Genomic DNA, 18,875 nt, shown 5'->3' on the forward strand with positions numbered 1-18,875 from the left:
AATTGTCTTGCTTTCATTTCTTTTATTTCTTCCATTTTCTGTCATTTGCTCAGTTGACTGTAATCTATAGCTGCCTGCCTTCATCTTTTTTCTCCCATTACCTGGTAAGCATTTTCTTTCTTACAGATGGAGCATTTTCTCTCAAAGCTTGAGGCATCTGGCAGGAGTTGTGGCTATAAGCAGATCACACCTGCCATCAGAGGAGGCTGTTGACTTCCAGAGGTGCTGTGTCTCCACCTTGCCTCCTCCCAGGTGTGTTTGGGGCTCAGCTCCTCATGCCATTTTAGAGATTAGGTGGGGCTGGCTTGAAATCATCTGCAAAACATACATCATCCAGCATAGCTCCAGAAAAGCACTTTTGGGGGATAAGCTCTCATGATGTACTGCTTCCTCATGTCTCCTCAAATCCCAAACCACTGGGCTTAGCATGCGCACAGTCAGCACAGGAATGTATTTTCTCATTTGCATGTATTTGCCATTTAGGCGACATTTAGTCAATATTCAGCACTCTCAAACCTTAAGGTCTGGCCTTCATGCTCAGGATAGTTGTTCCCCAGCGGTGGCCCATACCGATAGGTCTCCACACTCTCAGCTGGTTTGGACTTTGTGGTGACCGGGTCATGCTGGTAGAGCAACGCTGACTTTATCATCCCAAAGTCTTCCTGAATCTTCATCCCCGAATAGATTGCGCCCGAGACGTTTTCTGCCATCTGGGTATAGCTCTGAAGATTTTTCATATCGCAGAGGTCGTCGCTGTATTTCAGCGCGGATGGCTTGTAGGCCTGGTAGGACACCTTGGTGGTGGTTGTGATGACCGTTTGCAACGGCGGGGCTATGGGAGAGGGGCTGGGACCGTGCCTGCAGGGGTAGTCCCCACTGTAATAAGGGTGGTTAGCGCTCGTTTGCATCTGTCCATAGTCGCTCCGGTCTCCACCGCCAGTTTTCCCCCAAACTGGTTTCAGCCCATAATGTCTGCCAGTGTTATCAAAGCTCTTGTCGTGGACGGTCACAGCATTGTAGTGAGATCCGTTCAGGCTGAGGGGGTCTGCGTCAATGGCAGCATTCGTCAGATCTTTGTAAAACGTTGGGTAAGGGCTAGAGCTTATAAAGGTAGGAACTCCAAACTCATAGCTGCATGGCCTGGGCACATAGATCCTTGGATTGGGGCACTTTGGGTAGGGCGATAGCTGGTCCTCTTGGAAGCTGGCCGAGTCATAAGATGTTTTGTAGAAGTCAGCGTTTTGCAGCAAAGGGTAAGACTGGGCTGGAATCGAAAAATTGGTGTCTGTGATACTACTGACCCTTTCTGGGCCATCCATGCATGGCAGATTCTGTAGGTTATCGGTATAACCGCCGCTGTCGTGGTACCTTCCTGCCTGACAAGAACAAGTAGATCTTTGAGATTTGGGAATCCATACCCCCTCCCCCCCCCCCCCCCCCCCCATATATGTCTCAACACTTGTGCTATTGCTCATTTCAGCCCCATATGAACAGACGCAGTGCAGTGTAAAGCTTTGTTTTGCCCTGGGATCCCCAATACTTGCTTATGACACCTTTTAAATTGTCGAAAACCTTTACTTGTGACACCTTTTTAACTGACTAATGACTTTGACTTACCTCTGAGGTTAGAGGTCTCTTTTTCTGGGAATGGTGAAAAGAGGACATTTGCTTCTTAATTGCACTTCGTCTTGCCTCTGCCTCCAATTTACTCTCTGGCCTGGGGTGGTCATGGACTCCTTTAGCCTAAATTAGGATTAACAAAGAATTAGGTGTGAACTGGAGGGGGGTAAGAGAAGAGAAAATGCAATAAGTAGAATGAGAGGTCACCACAGCATCGTCTGTGGTTTGGCACAGGAGAACAGGGAGGAGAAACTAAACAGCAAGGAGAGATTAAATGTAAAAATAATAAATCATTATTTGCAGGTAGGTAGGAAGGAAAAAGTGAGGGAGAATTCAGTGAGGACTGCAGAGCTGATGAAGGAGCAAAGGTGTTACCTATGTTTGTGACATTCAGGAGTAGCTAATTAGAGCCAAGGTGTGCGTGTGTGGGGGAAGATTATGAATTTAATTTAGTTGGTTTTCTGCAATCCAGGATCTCAACTCTGCTTTATAACAGCCACCGCTAAAACAGTATAAATAGTCTTTAAAGAGGTTTCACACCACCAGATGATAAATACTCACTATGCTAAAAACAATAAACTTCTCGAATGGGAAGTATATCCTGGAAAGCCATCCAAAGATGCTCTGCTATTGAAATATCTGTGGATATGCAGATCTATATATCCAAAGCTACACTGATATGTGCTGAAACAATATATTCTACATGTCCTTACCTGTTACATTCCCCTGAATGGACCTACGTATAGTCCCTAATGTAAAGTAGGAAACTTAAAATTGCTTGTAAAATGCTGCTGTTTCTCAAATAGAAATTAACTTCTAAGCAAGGATTTGTCAACTGTTTTGATGGTAAAGATCTTAAGTTTTCACATGTCTGTAAGATACTATCTTAATAATAATAATGCAGGTGAGAATTTGGGAATGTGGCCGGTTTGCTTCCATTTACTGACTGGAGAACAGAATTCACTGCAGTGTGGGTCAGGGGAAAAAAAAAAATATCATCCAGCAGCAAAGAATGTAGTCTCATAGAACAGAAGTTTTTTGTGAAATTCTTGTCCTAATGTTGCTAAAAAAGAACATCATGAAATTTCAGATTTTAGCTTTCTGAATTTCCTTCTTTTTTTTCTGGCAAGTTTTTAAATCCTCTTAAAAGTCAAAGATTATTTTCAGATTAAGTAGAATTTTCACATTTCAACTTGTGCAATTTCAGTAAGGATTTTCTTTCCCCATTTATTTTAATAGCAAATAAATACTAGGTCCTCAGTGAGATTCAGTTGTCAGACACACCAGGGCACAGGACAATGTTTTTGTTCATATTTGCGTACCGTAAACAGAACAATTTTACATCAATAATGATGTTACAGTTAAAACTGAATATAGTTAACTCTCAAGTACTGCGTTTAAAAAGACAGCCAAATGTTATTATTTGTACTTGCCATGTTGGTACTACAGAGGAATTCAGTCACGGACCAGAACTCCGCCGTGCTCACCATGCTCAGTGTGACAAAAAGAAAGAGGTGGGGGGGAGATACAGAGAACTATCTCTCTCTCTCTAGGTATATATGTGTGTGTGCACATATGTATGCATGCTTTTTACCTGGAAAAATATTGCTTTGCCATCAAGCCTCCAGAAGTTAGTGACTGGATAGCCACTGTGTCCTCGGCAAGGAATGAGCTCAAGGGCCGAGTTACAGTTTGGGCAGGCTTTCTCTGCGAATAGAGAGAAAGAAGCTACTGAAGACACTAGTTAAAGGCGAGGATGTTGTCCGAGAGTAAAACAGAGCTTGAGCGCGATACGATCAGCCTTTGCCGTAATTCAGATTAAAATATGATGTTCAAGGAAACCCAACGTCGACTGCCAAGCATAACTGAACAGTACGAACTACAGCGGCATACCCGATATAAATGCTAAGGAGTTAAAGGATTTTAGATACTTTTCCCCTTAAGTATTTACAGACAGACATTGACGAAACTTGGGAATAAACGTATTCATCACGGCCTTTGCAATCATGCCTTAGTCCGCACGCAAGCAAGGGTGATCCCGGTTCAGAAATCAAGCCCAGCTGAAAGAAACGGGGTCCCTTGGGCATCCCGACCCTCCCCGAGCACCCCTCACTTTGCTGCTTCTGCCGAGCCTTGTCGCATATGGCGGGGCGAAGCTGCAGCCTGGCTCCGTCGGGCAGAGCGCAGCTCCGGGCACACACCACCACCCCCAGGCAGGACTTCTTGAGGATCTGGCAGTTGTGGTTGTTGGTGTTGCGCATGGCCCAGCCGCTGAGGTGTCTCTGGGCGTTCTTCTCCTCGCTGGAGTAGATGAGCCGCACGTAGCCGTCGGGCCATTCCTGGAAGGCATCGAAGTGCTTGGGCTCCTGCAGCAGAGGGTGGGAGGGCAAGAGAGTATTAGCGGGGTATCGCAGCCCGGCGGTTTTGCCCTGTTACACAATACGTAATGAGGAAAAAGGGCTTTTTCTATGCCCAGCCAAGCAGCAGAAAAAGAAACGTTGAAAGAATAGCTTATTTAGAAATGCTCTATAAAGGGGGAAAGGCAGTCTGAGGTTCCGTGTCTCAACAGAAAAAAATCAGGATCCTTTCCTCTTTTGCATCATGATCATAATAACACGGTCTGTTGTCACAGATGCCTCTTTGCAGTGAGGTTACCCAGCCGTAAGAGATCAGCCTTGTTACCAGAACTTACTGGCTGGTCTACCAGTCGCACAGACAGGACAGAAGTTATCCTGCTCACGCGTGCTATTAAGTTCTCCTCCTTGTGGGACCGTGCACCTGCAGGACGGAAGCTAGAAGTTTTAGCTAAGGAATGGTTCCTTAAAGGTCATCGAATAAGAGTTGAATAAGGCTTCTGCCAAAAAAATTGAAATAAAAAATTGCCATTGCAAATATTCTTACAATATATGCACAGTGGTTCAAAGAAATAACATTTCAATTTGCGTTGCACTGGCTTTCTGGAGTTCCTTACCAAAATATAGTTACCAGAACAAAGAAAGAATGACCAAGATTTTAAACTCCAAGTATTTGCAGTGCAAGTAAAGAGTTCCTGTAACACTCTTTTAACATACATATGTACCACAAGGGAGCAATCCCAGTGAATGCAGGCAAACTACCAGCATTTACAGTGATAAGCTATGCTGTAATTGCATGGGCTCTTTAAAATTAAATAAACTCCAAGGTAAAAAGAGATGTGAATTAAAAATGCATTCAGAGCTCACAGCTGGAAAAAAGTGGAATGTACATTGACAAAAAAAGTCAATCAACAAACCAATGAAATATTTAGATAGCTCAAATTGTATTAGCAGAAAACAGTCAGTCTAAGCTTCTCTTCAACATTTCTTTAAACGGAGAACGAGGGAGAAGGAAACTAGCCAAACACTGGAGTTAAAGATTAGTTTAGGACAGCATACACACCTGGCCCAAAGTTGTGTATCAAATCCGAATTTTTATTATAAGCTTTCCAAGGGCTACTGCAGCCCCTCATAACCCATGGAATTATATTTAGTAAGCTGCAGGAGAAAGAAACCGGCCACAAAACGAAGTTTTGCTCAGGGGGAAGACTTTTTTCCCCTAGCCCCGCGTTATAGCCGGCCAAGGATTTTTTTTTTTTTTTCTACCTCCCCCCCCCCGGTACCTGCGGCAGCTTGGGGTCGTTGATGTCCCAGGTGAGCTTCATGCCGGGGGGCAGCGGCGGGCGCCGACTCCGGCTTTTTTAAGCGGTGGAGACGGCCCCGGGGGGGGGCTCCCGGCCGGCCCCCAGGCGGGGCAGCAGCGCCGGCCCCCGAGCGGGCTCCGCTGCGGTTACCTGCAGATAGCGGGGGGGGGGTGGGTGTTGCTCTAATTTCCCCCCCCCCCCCGAGGATCGTGACCTTTACAAATTTGAGGAGGGTCTGGCAGGGCTCTGCCCCTCCTGCCCCCCCCGGGCTGCCCCTCACTTTGGGTTTCGAGCGGGGGTCGGAGCTGCCTGTGGCTTGAAACCCCCCCCCCCCCCGGAGGGTGTCAGGGGGACCGGGCAAGTAACCTGCTCCTCCTTAAATGCACGCGCACACCTGCTCTTTAGATTTAGATGTGAACTAATTAAGCGTTAATAACCCTTTAAGGCACGTTGTCCCTTCGCGCTGTGCTCCGTGACACGCGGTTTCAAGCACAAAGCTGGAGGCAGCGGCTTGTTATCGATCAGCATATTTTAACTTCTTAGAAAGTTACAGGTAGCATTTTTTTGCTACCTTCTTTTAGGAAGAGATGGACGATTTTTTTTTTTTTTTTTTGGAGGGGGGGAGTTTGCTTTTAGCTCTAAGAAGCAGAACGAAAAAAATTAAAGCATGCATAATATTATAGATACAAACCCGTTGAACGCCTAGTGCTGTAATAATCCTTTAAGCGATCCCACCTGTTCTGAAGAATTTTCCTATTCGCTTCCACCTCCTCTGGCCCCCCCCAAAATTTGCTGAACTTTACCCTCAGTCGTGCAAAATAAAAAAACCCCCAACAATCCATAGCAAAAAAACCCCGGCCGTGGCCGTGACCCCCCCCCCCCCCCCCCCCAGCTGTTGGGCTCCGTCTTTTCCACCCCCGCTCAGACCTGGGTGCTGGGGGGGTCCCCTCCGAGCCGCCCCACAGGTGCGGCTTTTTAGTGCGGAACCTGCCTTCCCTCCCCAATTTTTTTTTTTTTTTTTTTAATTTTTTTTTTTTTTTTTTTTCTTCCCCTTCTTCCCCCCCAAGGGCTGGGGACAGAGTTAGGGTTGCTGAGGAAGGGGGAGCCGTGGGAAACGCTAGCGAGCGTCTCCCCTTGGCCCCAAACGCGGGTGTATCCAGCAGCAGCCGGTCACGGTCGTGCGAGGGTCGTGGGGTGGGGGTGAAGCAGCCCCAGGGCCGCCGGAGCCCCCCCGCCCCGTCTCTCCCGCACCATGGCCCAGGTAAGTGCCGCTCCCCGGGGGGGGGGGACACCCCCGCACGGCGTGAACCCCCGCGGGGCTCCCCTGCGGCTTCCATAAAACCTTCGGGGTGGAAGCGTGGGGTGGCTTTGGAGCTCTTCTTAGGAAATAAGGAGGGAAAAATCAGCCTTTTGGGAGAGAGAGGGTGGGTAAACCGACCGGTCTTCAGTTTTGGGGCAGAAAAGAGCAGCTGTCTTTCCCTTTTCTTTTTAAAGGAAGAAAAAAGCAAAGAACGGGAAAGAGAGGTGAACGGCAACACGGCAGCCAGGGGAGAAGACTATGTAAATATCTTCTAAACGCATCCTTTGCTTTATCTCACAAATAGTTGTGTACGTGTTGAAAGGTGTATTCTTAAATGGATAGGGTATGACCTAGAATTTTTAGTAATTTAAGGTAGTGTGGGCAGTGCAGCAGACCTCTTAATCTTTTCTTTAGTAAGTGGGAAGGAACGACTGTAATAGTCGTGGGACATGGTAAGAATTACAAAGCAAGTGGACTAAAGGAGTTGCTTATTTCCTTGTTCGGTATCCCTTAAGATTACTCGATTTCAAAGGTCCGGCCTCTCTTGGAGATTAAGACTGATGCTTCACTTTCAGATGTAACAGTAAAATGAAAGCGGAGAAACAAATGAAGTAAAAATCAATAAACAACCCCCCTACGACTTTTAAAATAGCATTGCAAGTATTTTCTCATAATCAGTGCTGCAACAATCTAAATGCCCCCTTATTTCACTTGCTAGTTGTTTGCTTCCCCTCCCTCTGCAGCTGGAATCGCTTCTCATTGATGCTTTTCAAGGGAAGGGGTTTGAGAAAATAAGTGAACTGCTTGAAGAGAGAGAAATAGAGCCTCCCCAGAAATACAGCAAGTCTCTCTTCAACCAGCTAGACAAAGCACTGAGAAAGGCGAGTACCATAAATAACCTTAACCATCTTAATGCCCAGCACTATGGTTATCAGACTAATGAAGCACAGCGCTCTGTGTTTCTGTAGGAGCTGGACAAGAATGAATTCCGGAACGTTTCGCTGATGCTGAAATGTATTCAACTCTACTTTAAAAGTGATCTTCAGGAGGGGACGAATTTGTTTATTGAGCAAGGACTGGTAGCAAAGATGAGTATAATACTGTATACAATTTACTAATGTGATTTAAGGTTGCCTGCAGTGGGAAAAGAACTCCAAGGAAGTGAGAACTAGAGGATGGCTAGTTGGCCATGTAGAAACAAAATATTTTTTTAGTTTATTGCATGAGCCGAGTGGGAAAAAATGCTTAATTTCATTGCATTACTTTCAGTACAGCAGCTAACATCATGGCTTCGCTTATTACCTGACTTAATGGGTTTGTGTTTGTTTTTTTTTTTTTTAAAGCTGGCAATGGAAGGAGAGGATGAGTTTTGATGGGTCCCATTTGTGAAATGATACAGAATTTCTAAATGCTCCAGCAAAATACAGTTTTAGTAATAGAATTGTTGAGCAGTTTGTGGTTTTACAATTTTAAAACCTGATAATACTCTTTATGATGGTCCCTTTCTAAATACATAGTAAACCAGCTGCATTTAATCTGCAATTGCGTTTTATCTTCTGGCACAGTACTGATTTCAGCTGCTGATGCTTGTAGTAGCAGAGATGTGTTTGTGCTGAAGATGGGTAATACCTGGACCTCGCATAGCTAGGAGGGAACAGTTAATGCTTGCTCACTGGTAGCAGAGTTGTACCAAGGTGTCCTCGGTCCAAAATGTTGTAATCTTGCCTTGTAATTATGCTTTTGGGGGATACTGTTGTTCAAAATTCCTGCATGGAGGTATTATTAATAAAGTTTCACCAATCTGAGCTCTGTACCTCCAGGGAAGTGTAGAGTTTAGCTAGCCATAGGCGTGTGCTGCTGTGCAATATGTTTAGAAACACAAAGTATTAAAATAATGACTTTGAAAAAGCTTGGTGAATTTTTATAACATTATTTCACTATGAAATGACATCCTCTAGAAATTTCCATAGGAGTTATGATGCCACTAGCAACGTGCGTTGTGTCAGAGAGGTCTGAGCACCACGAGTGGGTGCCTTGAGATGAGAAGGGAGGGCAGGGGGGGTAAGTCCTGCTGCGTGGATGTGAGAGTGGCACTTTTCACGTCCTCCGAGCAAAATTTGAGCTCCTTAATGCCGTGTAGCTTTTGACATAATACATGACTCAAGTTCAACGACTACAAAAAGCGTCTGTGTGTGTCAGTTTTCCTGCAGATATATCTAGTTTAAGGACTATTAACATTCTTCCCAGGTTTTAACTGATTCTTTTAACTTTTACCTGGTATCTTGGTTTGAAAGAGCAAGAGCTTTTGTGATCCTCATCGACCCAAACGAGAATAAATTTCTGATGTTACTTCTTGAAGACTTCTTTGACGCTGCATTGGTATGTACGTGCATTAAAGGGGAAGAAGGGTTGCCTTTATTGGATAAGAAAGGTGTTGTTCACAAACAGTTTTCTGTTAAAAATAAATAGTTATGCAGACCTTGTGCCCTAGGACTGAGCCTGGGACGCAGCTCAGGTGGTGTGGACGGGCTGGCGTTAGGCTGAGACTTGACACACCTGGGAGAAGCTGCCGTGAGGCTGCACAGGGCTGCAGCGTTTTCTCATTTTCTAAGATGAAGCCAAGTGTTTGCTTTTTCAGGAAAATGTGCAAGAAGTTCTGATGCGTTTTGTAAACAAAAGCTTCTGTGCCGAAGCCCTTGTTTAAAAACTCAAGTTACTGCTGCTGAGCTGCACCTTACGTGCAAACGTGTTTGCCAAGGTGGTCCTGGCGATGCGTTCCTGTGGTGTTTGAAACGGCTGATTTACTTGTAAAGAATAACCTGCACTGCTTACAATTCTCATTTAGGTTTCTGTTTTAATTATTCATAACTTTAAAGGTATTGGAGGCCTAGTGATGTAAATTTTCAGTAAGAAGAATACTTTCAGCTTCTCCCCCAGTCCTGTCTGTAGTTTACTGGAACCATGTCACTTTGTGCATCAGAATTTATTTGAATACTTATGACTCTTTTTAGGAGACTTGATAAAAGATATTTGAGTACAATCAAATTTTCTTCTTTCCCTACTAACCACATTGAAATTATATGAAATACTCTATAAATTATTTATTTGTCAAAACTTGATTTCTTTGTCTTCCTCGTCCGTTTCTTCCATATGCTTTCACTGTGGAGGATGAAGTGGTGTTTTATTTGTTGTGGTTTTTTAAATTATTATTTTTAATTTTCCTCAATGGACTTTAACACTCTTCAGGTATCATAAGTTATGATATCTAGTACTGTAGTGTGTAAACATAAAATATGTTTTTGCATAGGCCCATATGTGCAATAAAAGTAACAAAGCGATGCGGGTTTTCCAGGGAACCTGAGGGCACCGCACTCTGGAGCGCTGCTGGAATCCCTGGGGGAACTGGGTGCTTCACTCCCTTTACCCTCCCTGCACAATGCCAACCTGTAGGATTGGGGTGACCCTATGTGGCATACCTGTATCGGGTGGCATTACTTTACCTGATGTGCGTACACTAATGTTTTATGTTATTTAGTCCCTGAAAGTTGTGATGGTGGGGGCATAAACACCTCAGCGCTTTGAGTACTGCTGTTCTTGGGTTGAGGTGTGTTAACGAAGGCTTCCTTTACTTTTTCCATCAGGTGATTTGCAAGTGCAGTAATGAAGGTCAGTACTTTTTTTTTTTTTTTTCCTTCTATTCCTTGATATCCTGAATCTCGGTCTCAGGAGCACATTTCTTAATTCTGCTTGAACTCCATTGCCTTTCTCTTCTCCTCTCCACACCCTACCTCCTCCTCCTTTCTTCAATGTTTTCTTTAAATCCTCCTGCTGGTTTCTCTGCAGTTAATTTTCATTAACGTTTACATCGGAGCACAAAACCTTTTATTGTTTCTCTTTGCCTGTTTGGAATATTCTGGGGGGAAAAAAAAATCTAGGTGTGGTATTTTGTTTAAACGGTCGGCATCAAGTATTTCACTTGGTCTGAGTAAGTGGTGCTTCTGACAGGAGTTTCAGGCTAGACCATCTGCTCTTGCACATCTATTCATACTGGCTTCAGATGTTATTCCCTTGCTGAAGGCAACCACCTCTGCAGAATAACGTGGTAACTCCTTCAGCCATCCTAATGAAGCAGAGGGATGTCTGCCTGTCTCATTCACTTCAGCAGCAAGATTTTTGTCTGTGGCTGCAGCTGGCTTTCCATTAGGGCAGGGGAGCAGGTGCTTTCGGAAAGAGCAAGTATCTGTGTGCCCAGATATCCAGGCTCACAAGTAACGTAAAAATGAAGCATTACAATGTGGGCCGGGTAACTTGAGCTTATTCTAGTGGGAGCAGAATGGGCACAAGCATCTTCTGGTTAATACTCTAGTGGTTTGCTCTGTTGACTTTGACAAAAGCTGTATATTATGGATTTATCTCTTGTGGTTGGTAAGTAGCTTCTTTCTGTACCTTTTTAAATAGTTAGCCAGGTCAGCAGTAAAGTATCTGGAGCTTTTTTTAAGAGAAGTTACCAGTTCCCTTTTCTGTCTAGGATTAGGTGGTTGGGAGCTCTGTTTTCAAATGAATCCATAGCTGGGATATTTTTACTCCTTCGACACAAAAAACTGCAGTTGCTTCAACTATCTTTTATATGGGCACCAGCCCATTGCTAGCTGTAACTTTTCAAATGAATTTTCTAGGGAAGAAAGAGCTGGTGAATTTATTTTTACCTGAACTAGGGCATCTAGTAACAGAAGCAAATATTTGCTGCGCTCTGCGGCAGGAGGTAAGTCTCCTAGTAGGAGAAGAAAAATTAGACATGTGCACGCACAAGTGTGTGTCATCAGATACAAAATGTGAAAAATAAGTTACTGAACTATCTCCCTTCCTTTTCTGCCCCTTCTGTGGGGGGAAAGGCTTTAAGGACCCTCAACTCTATACTTGACAGTGTCCCACGGGAGGAGAGAAAGAAATTCCCTCTGTCTGAGGAGATGTGCTCACTCACGTAAGTCGTTTTCCCTCTGACTCCTGTAGCTAAACACAGTCTCCTTGCAACAAGAGTTAAAGTTATTTCCACTTTAACTCATTGCATTATGTTGTTTCAGGAATGACATTGCAAAAACTATACTGGAGGTTGGTGGTAAGAAGTATTTAGTGGTTATTCTTATGAAGCTGGGGTTCTCTGGCTTTATGTCATCTGCTTATTTCTTATAGATGAATTGTAATTTAAATTATTTCCTTGCTGAGACTTGATTTTGGGGGAGGAAAATCAGATTGTACTTTAAGGAAGTATTAAACAAAAATTGTTAGAAGCAACAATGCAGTAGTTCTTTCTGGTTAGTATTCGTAATTCCTATTAATTAATAAGAAAAGCTAAATTGATGTATGTAGAAAGGTAATTAGATCAGCTTTATGAACGTGTTTATAAAGTATGCTGGCTGTTAGTCTTTAAAAAATACATTTTAACTACTTTGCCACAACGTGGACAAACTTCAGTTAATAAGGTTTATAGCCTCTTGAGTGGAATATTTTATTTTCTCCTAGCAATGACACTTTCTAGGGTGTTACTGTGGTATGTGAAATTAACTTAATCCCAGTGAGTTAGTGATGAGGCTTCGCTCTGATCCCCAAGAACCTCTCCCAGCGCACGCACGTGTCATGGTTAGCAGGGCTCCGCACCTCGACCGCGCTGAGCCGGGGGAGCATCCTCGGCTGTTACCCTCTGCTGTTTTCCTGGGTGAAACTGAAGCTGGCTGATGAATACGACTGTGTAGTATATAAGCGCAAGCAAGGGTAGCGATGCTATAACCCTCTGTTGTGCTGGGGGGTGATATTTATCCTGTGCTTCTGTTTACCACATAGATTATGACCTTCAAGTTGCCCTTTCAGAAGCACTTTGTAGGTTAATGACAAAAAAATGGCGGGATGACCTTGTTCACCACTGGTTTGAAGATAACTATCTTGCTGAAGCTTTCAGAGAGATCAAGGATAGAGAATTTGAGACGGTGAGGGTCCTTATTTTGAAAACAACATACTTGACAAGTCTGTATAGGGGCTAGTTTTGGTTGAGTTCAGTCAGGATGTCCTTGTAAGAAGTTCCTACAAAACGGATTTTATAAATGCACAAAGTTATTTAGTTATTTGTAGATGGTGGTGGTTGGTTTGTTGGGTTTTTTTGGTTTGTTTTTTTCTTTTAAATCTGGCAAATATAAAATGGCATGTTATTAGAATAGCTCTTACTTACAAGTTATTTTACATCTAAAGCATAAATATGTTCATCTTTGCAGTTTATGTTTGATGGCTTGCTGGTCATAAAGTTGGGTCCAGCCTTTTGTAGCAACCTGAGTGTTTCTCCCCTGGTGGCTCTGACTAGTTAAAAGCTTATGGCTGGAGTAGAGGTTACACAGCCCAGCAGAATAACTCCTTGCAAAGGAAATATAGCCTGATTTTTAATAAGATGTCATTTGTCTTGAAGGACTGCAGAAAATTTCTTAACCTGCTAAATGAAAGGCTTGGGGATGAAAGAAGGTAAGCTGTGAACCAACAGAATAAACTGGTGCCATTGTTACTGCGGGGGGGTGGGGGGGAACTAGGATTGTAAACTGACTTGGGTTTTATTAAAAAAAAATTTTAAAATTACATCACATGTGAATAATTAAGTTCTTAAGAAAAAGATCTTATTTTAATGGTTGTTCTTTTGAAAGTAATATCAATGAAGACAATGCATCACTACTAAAATACTGTATTCTCTAAGCTTCTCCTAGTTTTTCCTCCTTAATTTACCTCTAGGAACTATTAATTTTTTTGAACAATAAGATTAGTAACCACTCTTAATAATTTTATCTCTCATAAAGTTGGGCTCTGATGTTGAATGTATCGTGAGAAGTCTGCTTTTCTTCCAGAGTCTATTCATTTCCTTGCATATCTGCTTTTGCTGACACGGATGAGGTAATAGTCCTTAACATTGTGACACCTTCCCTACAGTGTGTTATCGCTGTTTAAATGTTACTTTCTGCGGTATAAGTTTTTCTGTTTTTTTTTTTTTTTTCTACCTGCTTTTCATTAAAGAGCTTAATTTTCTGGAGTGTAGAGTGTAACCTTCCATTCTAGCTGGAAAGTTTGCTTGTTTGTCACGTAGCTCCCAACTTACTGCTGCTGACTTTGCTTTTGTATCAGCCAAATGATAAAGGCAGTGCTTCTCTTCATGGTGATGACAGAAGACAGATCTCTAAAAAGAAACAGGAGGACAGGACAACTCTGATTCCTCTGGCAGAGCTGCTCCCGGACTGCCAGAAAGCAAGATTAGCCTGATGCCCGCGTAGGAGAGGTCATAATTGCAGTTATAGATCCTGCAGATTGCTTTACTGGTCTTTGAGTAAATGAACTTGTGGCGCTGTTCCTGACAGTTATACCAAATCAAAACCAAGTCGATGGAAGCTGGTTTCACTGCTTCTGGTTATTTCAAGTGCTCAGAAACACAGAAGACTTTCACAGACTCTTTCCTACCACAAACATGCGAGCGTTTGTGTATTGCCTTTCCCTTGGCTGATGTGGAGCCACGTCTGACTTCGTGGGTATGGTTGGGTGAGCGGTAGGCTGGCAGCTCACAGGTTGATCCCAACTCTTATTTCTGTAAGGGATGTGTACGTACATATGTAGGACAACTTTTTCCAATTTCATCCTGTAAAAGAGAACTGCGAATGAGACGGCAGTTGTGGGTTTTTTTCTGGGAATGGCAGCACTGCTGTTGTGCTTCCCCAGGTGAAGAAGCCATCGGATGAGAAGCTGGAGGAATTCTGGATCGACTTCAACACTGGTAGCCAAAGTGTGACTTTCTACATGGACAGTAACGAGGTAACAGCAAAGCCCACGTGGCCTTGTGTCAGCCTAACGCAGCGGGTGCTCGCTCAGCTCTTCTGATGTGGTGGCTTTGGTTTTCGAAGGGTGCTCTTTGGGACTCTGTGAGGCTGTCGAAAGAAGCAGTCAGCGGTTACAGCCTGAAGGGTAAGGTCTTCCAACCAGCATTATCCTCTGTTTGGCTGTGGGTCCACAAGGCACGTGGAGCCAACCTAAAACATCACCATCACCAAAGAGGGGTCCTGTGTCTTCTCCCCGCTCCCTGTCGTGCCCTTGGATGGTCACCTTGTGCCACCTCTGCTTGTTGGACACTCTGTGGGCCCATTTAGCGCAGTAACCTACCCTTCTGACCCAAGCAGGACGTGTTGAGGGGTCAGCTTATAGATGTGCTGGGGAATGGCATAATCGTCTATCTAGATCCAATGAAAAAGAAATGGGTGAACAGAGTAACTGGAAATGCATGGGCAAGATGTAAAAGAGATTGTTTTAAAACAAACCCAAACGCTTATTCAAATTTTTTTGTGGTGATAGGCTGAATGTCTTGCTCTAAACCAGATTTAACTGCCTTTTATTTTTTTTATGCAGAGGGTGATGGAGAAAAGACTGTTAAAATTTACATGAAGATTCCTGCTACTCTTAACAAAACAGAAGCAACAAAAATCAAGATATCTTTCAGTGCTAAGTTTGAAATCTTAAGTATACTTAGAAAAGTCCTGGGAGATGAAAAAATGGTGAGCTCTTAGTATGAGATTTTTTCTTTTCTAAACTATATTTTACTTGATATATAGTGGGAAAAAACATTCAGTGAGTTTTTTGGTGTTGTGTTTTTGTTTTTAATGTCTTTTAATTATATACCTGTCTTCCCTTTGAGGATTTGTGACTCTCCATATAGGTGTCCTTTGCTTTGGCTTGAAAGAGAGATTAGAGATTTTATGAAAGAAGTTTCAGGGGACTCATTAGAAGCTGGAAGGTCAAACTGGTTTGTTAATCAATTCAGTGTGATATGATTATTTTTGCTGAGTTTCTGAAGTAGGAAATAAAGCCTATGGCATTTAATTGCATAACTTGAAGTATAAATGTTCTCTTACATTAGCTCAAAGTTTTACATAGCATGGGATGACATGAGAACCTGGAGAAGAGAAAAGGGATGCTGCAAAACACAAATCTTAGATTAACTTTGTAAATGCTACTTCTAGATTAAAAGTAGACTACTTTTACAAGTTTTTTATAAGCTAATGTGAAAACATGGGGGATGTGTGTAGGGTTTTGGTTTTTTTTGGTAAATATTAATATGATTAGCTTTTTATACTTGTGATTCATCCACAGACCATGGGGTTTGCAGAAAACCTTACATGACAGTAAATAGCCATAGTATAGCGGCTGTCATTTATCCTTGCAGGAGACGTTTCCAAATGGTCAAATCAACTAGCATCCAATGGTTTGCCAATGATTTGTTGCTGGCGATTAACAACTGTTAGTTATGTTACTAAGTAGCTGACTTTACTAGATAAAGATTCTACTTTTTTTAAGGTCACTTTCACATGAGATTAATTCACACCAACAGATAAATGTGGCTGAAGAGAAGTCTCCTCATGCTGGGAAGCAAGCCAGGCAGAATGAAGCAGGTGATTTTTTTTTTTTAATTATTTTTTTTTATTTAATGAAATTTAAATGGTTCAGTTTTAAAATGAGTACCTTCACTTGCAGTCCACAGCTTGCAGTTACCCACATTTAAAAAACAAAACAAAAACAACCAAACAAACCCAACAACAAAACACAAAGCAACCCCCAAGCTCAACCTTCTACCTTTCTTACCTCATGAGCCTGGTAACTGGTGTTCGGGGTGGATGCCGAGTCCCTCTAGCCCAGGGAGTGAGGACGGGGCACCGTGGCCGGGTGCTGCCGGGGTTGCAGGGGCAGGGAGGCAGCTCACGGAGACTGGATCCACGGGTGGCAGGTAGCCTGGCAAGGCACATGTCGGCTGCTCCAGACCTCTGACACGCAAAAAGTGTGCGGCAGCGTTCCTCCGCCGGCAGCTGCGGTGCAGTGGGATGCACGCATCTATCCTCCCTTGCTTGCCCCACGCACGGCTCCTGGTTTGGCTGCGCTATCCGGGTGCCTGTGGGAGATTCCCCGCGGGAGGGGACGGTGGCATCCATGTGCCCGTGGAAGCGCAGGTCCTCTGATGGATCGGTGCTTGCACCTTGGCACTCCGAGCTCTCCTCTGCGCAATGGGGGGGTGTGTGGCGGTGCAGCCTCTGCCAAGGCGTCCTGCGGGGAGGCGACTTCTGTTTCTTTCCGACAACGTGACGTGACAGAACGGTGTGCTCCGGTCCCGTTACCCCACACAGAGCGGGTGATGCCCTGAAGGTGCCAGGAGCTGTTGTGGAGGTGCAGCTGGGGGAGCAGAAACGCTCACCCGTGGTCCCTGTTTGTAGAGAGACGAACAGCAGCACAGCTCCTCTCGCAGGAGGTGACCCACGGCTGTATGCAGAGGTGTCGTGGGCGCTGCAGTAAATACCTCGTGCCACGGGGGCTGTCTCTGTGTGTGCCCCAGCTACAAATATCGCTGCATGCCTTGTGGTGGGAAAGGCTCTTAGCTGGACCTGCAATAGCCATTATCTCCTTCTCAACAGCCTCCAGCCAATGCTTTGTATGTCTTTGAGTTGGGCACATTGAATTTTCTGTGATCAAATGGCGTCACTTCCCGTGCTGCCGGTGAACATCTTCTGCAAGATGTTTCCTTCCAGGATCGTTGGGTTGAGTTTAATTTTGTTCCAAATATGATAAATGTTGAAGGAACACAGAGCCTGAAGTATAGGCATGATGCTTGGGTGCCTGACCCAAAGGAAGGACCAAGCCCAGCGCCTGTCCAAGGGGAAGATAAAGTAGCTCTTTCCTTTCCCTCTACCCTTCTCTGGAGTTCTTCTGTAAATGCCCACTAAGGCTGTGACCCATCGTTTGAGGAAAAGCTGTGTTCAGCACAAAAGCAAGACACGCACAATCAAAATTGGTCTTAAACAGGAAATGTTTCCTCAGCTCAATTTCAGTATCAAATTATTTGGGAGATGGCTTTTTTCCATTTAGTGATCTTTTCTCTTTGAAGGTGCTGCAAAATTGGCTGTACTTCAGTGTTTAAAATGATGATTTTTGTTATGGTGCATTCCTTGGTGTAACTTGCTTAACAGATCTTTCCAGGTCTTCTAAGACAATGAACTTGCAGCTCTCTTTCTACTGCTACCACCCACCATCTCAGAATATTAGTCACAAGTTTGAAGAGCCCTTCGGTTAGGTAGTATTCTTTCTGTTAAAAGCAAATTTTTACATTCCACTTAGTCACTCTGCATTTCAGATTCTTCCAGGTGAATACCTGAAAGAACTACTTCCAACTCTAGGTGTCTGAGACAGTAACTTCTTCAGTAGTCCTTCTCATTTTCCTCCACTACAACCCAAAATGAGCTAGAATGGAAGTCCTCCAGATCCTGGAGGTGCAGGTGAGGGAGAAGCTCCTTCATCAGTGCCCACCATGAAGCACACACAGAGGTACAAGGTGGGCACTACTGCTTGAAGCAATCAAGGAGTAGAAAGGTAGTTCATCTGTAGTGAAACAAATTTTACAGTGCCTGGTGGAGATTCAATGGAGGGAAATGGAGATGGTGGAAGTTCCCGCTGGTCTGTTGCTTTAGCCAGACAAAAAGGGTTGTTCCGTGCCTTCCAGAGCTAAGAGTCAAGGTAGCAATAAGATGATAAACTTATGCATATTCATACAGTCCAAGGGGCTTAGAAGGTGTAGGTTCAAGGTGCTGTTTATTTAGTAATGCAACTCTGTACTAGGTGATTTGGAGATGTTTGATGTTTTTGCTCTATTAAACGAGATCTTGAGATGTTTGCACCTAATAGGTTGTACTGTTATGCCTTTACGTACGTGCATAAGAATGGAAAGGAAATGTGTGTGTGTGTGTGTGTGTTCAGTTACCGCAACCACATTCTCACCCCAGTGCTGTTCTGCAGTGATACCCGAGTCCGCCAATCCACAGGGCAGGAAAGATCCTTCAAACTCTGAGAACATGAACTCTCCATCAGACAACTTAGCCTCTCAGCACAGCCAGGAGTTAACAGGCACGATACCAGTAAGTGTTTGGTGTATGGTGAAACAGTCCTTGTGCCTCTTTTCCCCCTCCTCCAGTCTGCTTTTTTTATAGGTATGGTTAAAACCTCCTTTCAAAGAGAACTAGTTTGTACCCACATTCAACAATGTTTTCTATCTCCATCTTATATTGGTGAGAAGTCAGCCCAAATATTCGCCTCCAGAGCTGCAATTTTGGCAAAACTTCTTTAAAAAGAAGGAAGAAATTTTACTCCCTCTTATAAGGGGATGGTGGGATGCTCTTAGTGAGAAGCTTGTGGTATCACTTATACGCAGCCTAAAATGCTTTTGTGTGTGGCTAATGATGAATCTCTCAT

General features: G+C 43.8%; 3 protein-coding genes across 3 annotated transcripts in view; 2 read left to right on the plus strand and 1 right to left on the minus strand.

Moving 5' to 3' along the window:
* Positions 1-494: 494 nt before the first annotated feature.
* Positions 495-5,299, minus strand: GCM2 (glial cells missing transcription factor 2). The gene is made up of 5 exons (XM_049824014.1): positions 5,258-5,299; positions 3,734-3,986; positions 3,215-3,327; positions 1,618-1,743; positions 495-1,376 (listed from the first exon to the last, which is right to left on the minus strand). Exons 1-5 carry the CDS (start codon positions 5,297-5,299, stop codon positions 495-497), a joined length of 1,416 nt encoding a protein of 471 aa, XP_049679971.1.
* A 1,231-nt stretch (positions 5,300-6,530) lies between these two features.
* On the plus strand, positions 6,531-7,951 carry LOC126048578 (synaptonemal complex protein 2-like). Its single transcript, XM_049823758.1, has 5 exons — positions 6,531-6,539; positions 6,773-6,838; positions 7,322-7,459; positions 7,547-7,657; positions 7,922-7,951. Exons 1-5 carry the CDS (start codon positions 6,531-6,533, stop codon positions 7,949-7,951), a joined length of 354 nt encoding a protein of 117 aa, XP_049679715.1.
* A 907-nt stretch (positions 7,952-8,858) lies between these two features.
* LOC126048717 (synaptonemal complex protein 2-like) overlaps positions 8,859-18,875 on the plus strand; it is a 35,644-nt gene continuing 25,627 nt past the window's right edge. Inside the window, exons 1-13 of the mRNA XM_049824042.1 lie at positions 8,859-8,957; positions 10,220-10,244; positions 11,255-11,340; positions 11,471-11,559; positions 11,660-11,694; positions 12,417-12,559; positions 13,030-13,082; positions 13,457-13,502; positions 14,316-14,408; positions 14,498-14,558; positions 14,997-15,142; positions 15,976-16,036; positions 18,423-18,541. Coding sequence (XP_049679999.1) covers positions 8,922-8,957; positions 10,220-10,244; positions 11,255-11,340; positions 11,471-11,559; positions 11,660-11,694; positions 12,417-12,559; positions 13,030-13,082; positions 13,457-13,502; positions 14,316-14,408; positions 14,498-14,558; positions 14,997-15,142; positions 15,976-16,036; positions 18,423-18,541 — 993 coding nt within the window. The 5' untranslated portion in view covers positions 8,859-8,921. The remainder of the gene's footprint in view (positions 8,958-10,219; positions 10,245-11,254; positions 11,341-11,470; positions 11,560-11,659; positions 11,695-12,416; positions 12,560-13,029; positions 13,083-13,456; positions 13,503-14,315; positions 14,409-14,497; positions 14,559-14,996; positions 15,143-15,975; positions 16,037-18,422; positions 18,542-18,875) is intronic.

This window comes from Accipiter gentilis, chromosome 20 (assembly GCF_929443795.1).
Source record: "Accipiter gentilis chromosome 20, bAccGen1.1, whole genome shotgun sequence".
Lineage (NCBI taxonomy): Eukaryota > Metazoa > Chordata > Aves > Accipitriformes > Accipitridae > Astur > Astur gentilis.

Coding starts and splice junctions, on each gene's coding strand:
- GCM2 (XM_049824014.1), bottom strand. CDS start 5,299: ATGAAGCTCACCTGGGACATCAACGACCCCAAGCTGCCGCAG. Junction 3,328..3,733: donor GGCTCGGCAGAAGCAGCAAA/GTGAGGGGTGCT, acceptor CTCTATTCGCAG/AGAAAGCCTGCCCAAACTGT. Junction 1,744..3,214: donor GCAAAGCAATATTTTTCCAG/GTAAAAAGCATG, acceptor ATCCTAATTTAG/GCTAAAGGAGTCCATGACCA.
- LOC126048578 (XM_049823758.1), top strand. Junction 6,839..7,321: donor CAGCCAGGGGAGAAGACTAT/GTAAATATCTTC, acceptor CTCCCTCTGCAG/CTGGAATCGCTTCTCATTGA. Junction 7,460..7,546: donor TAGACAAAGCACTGAGAAAG/GCGAGTACCATA, acceptor GTGTTTCTGTAG/GAGCTGGACAAGAATGAATT.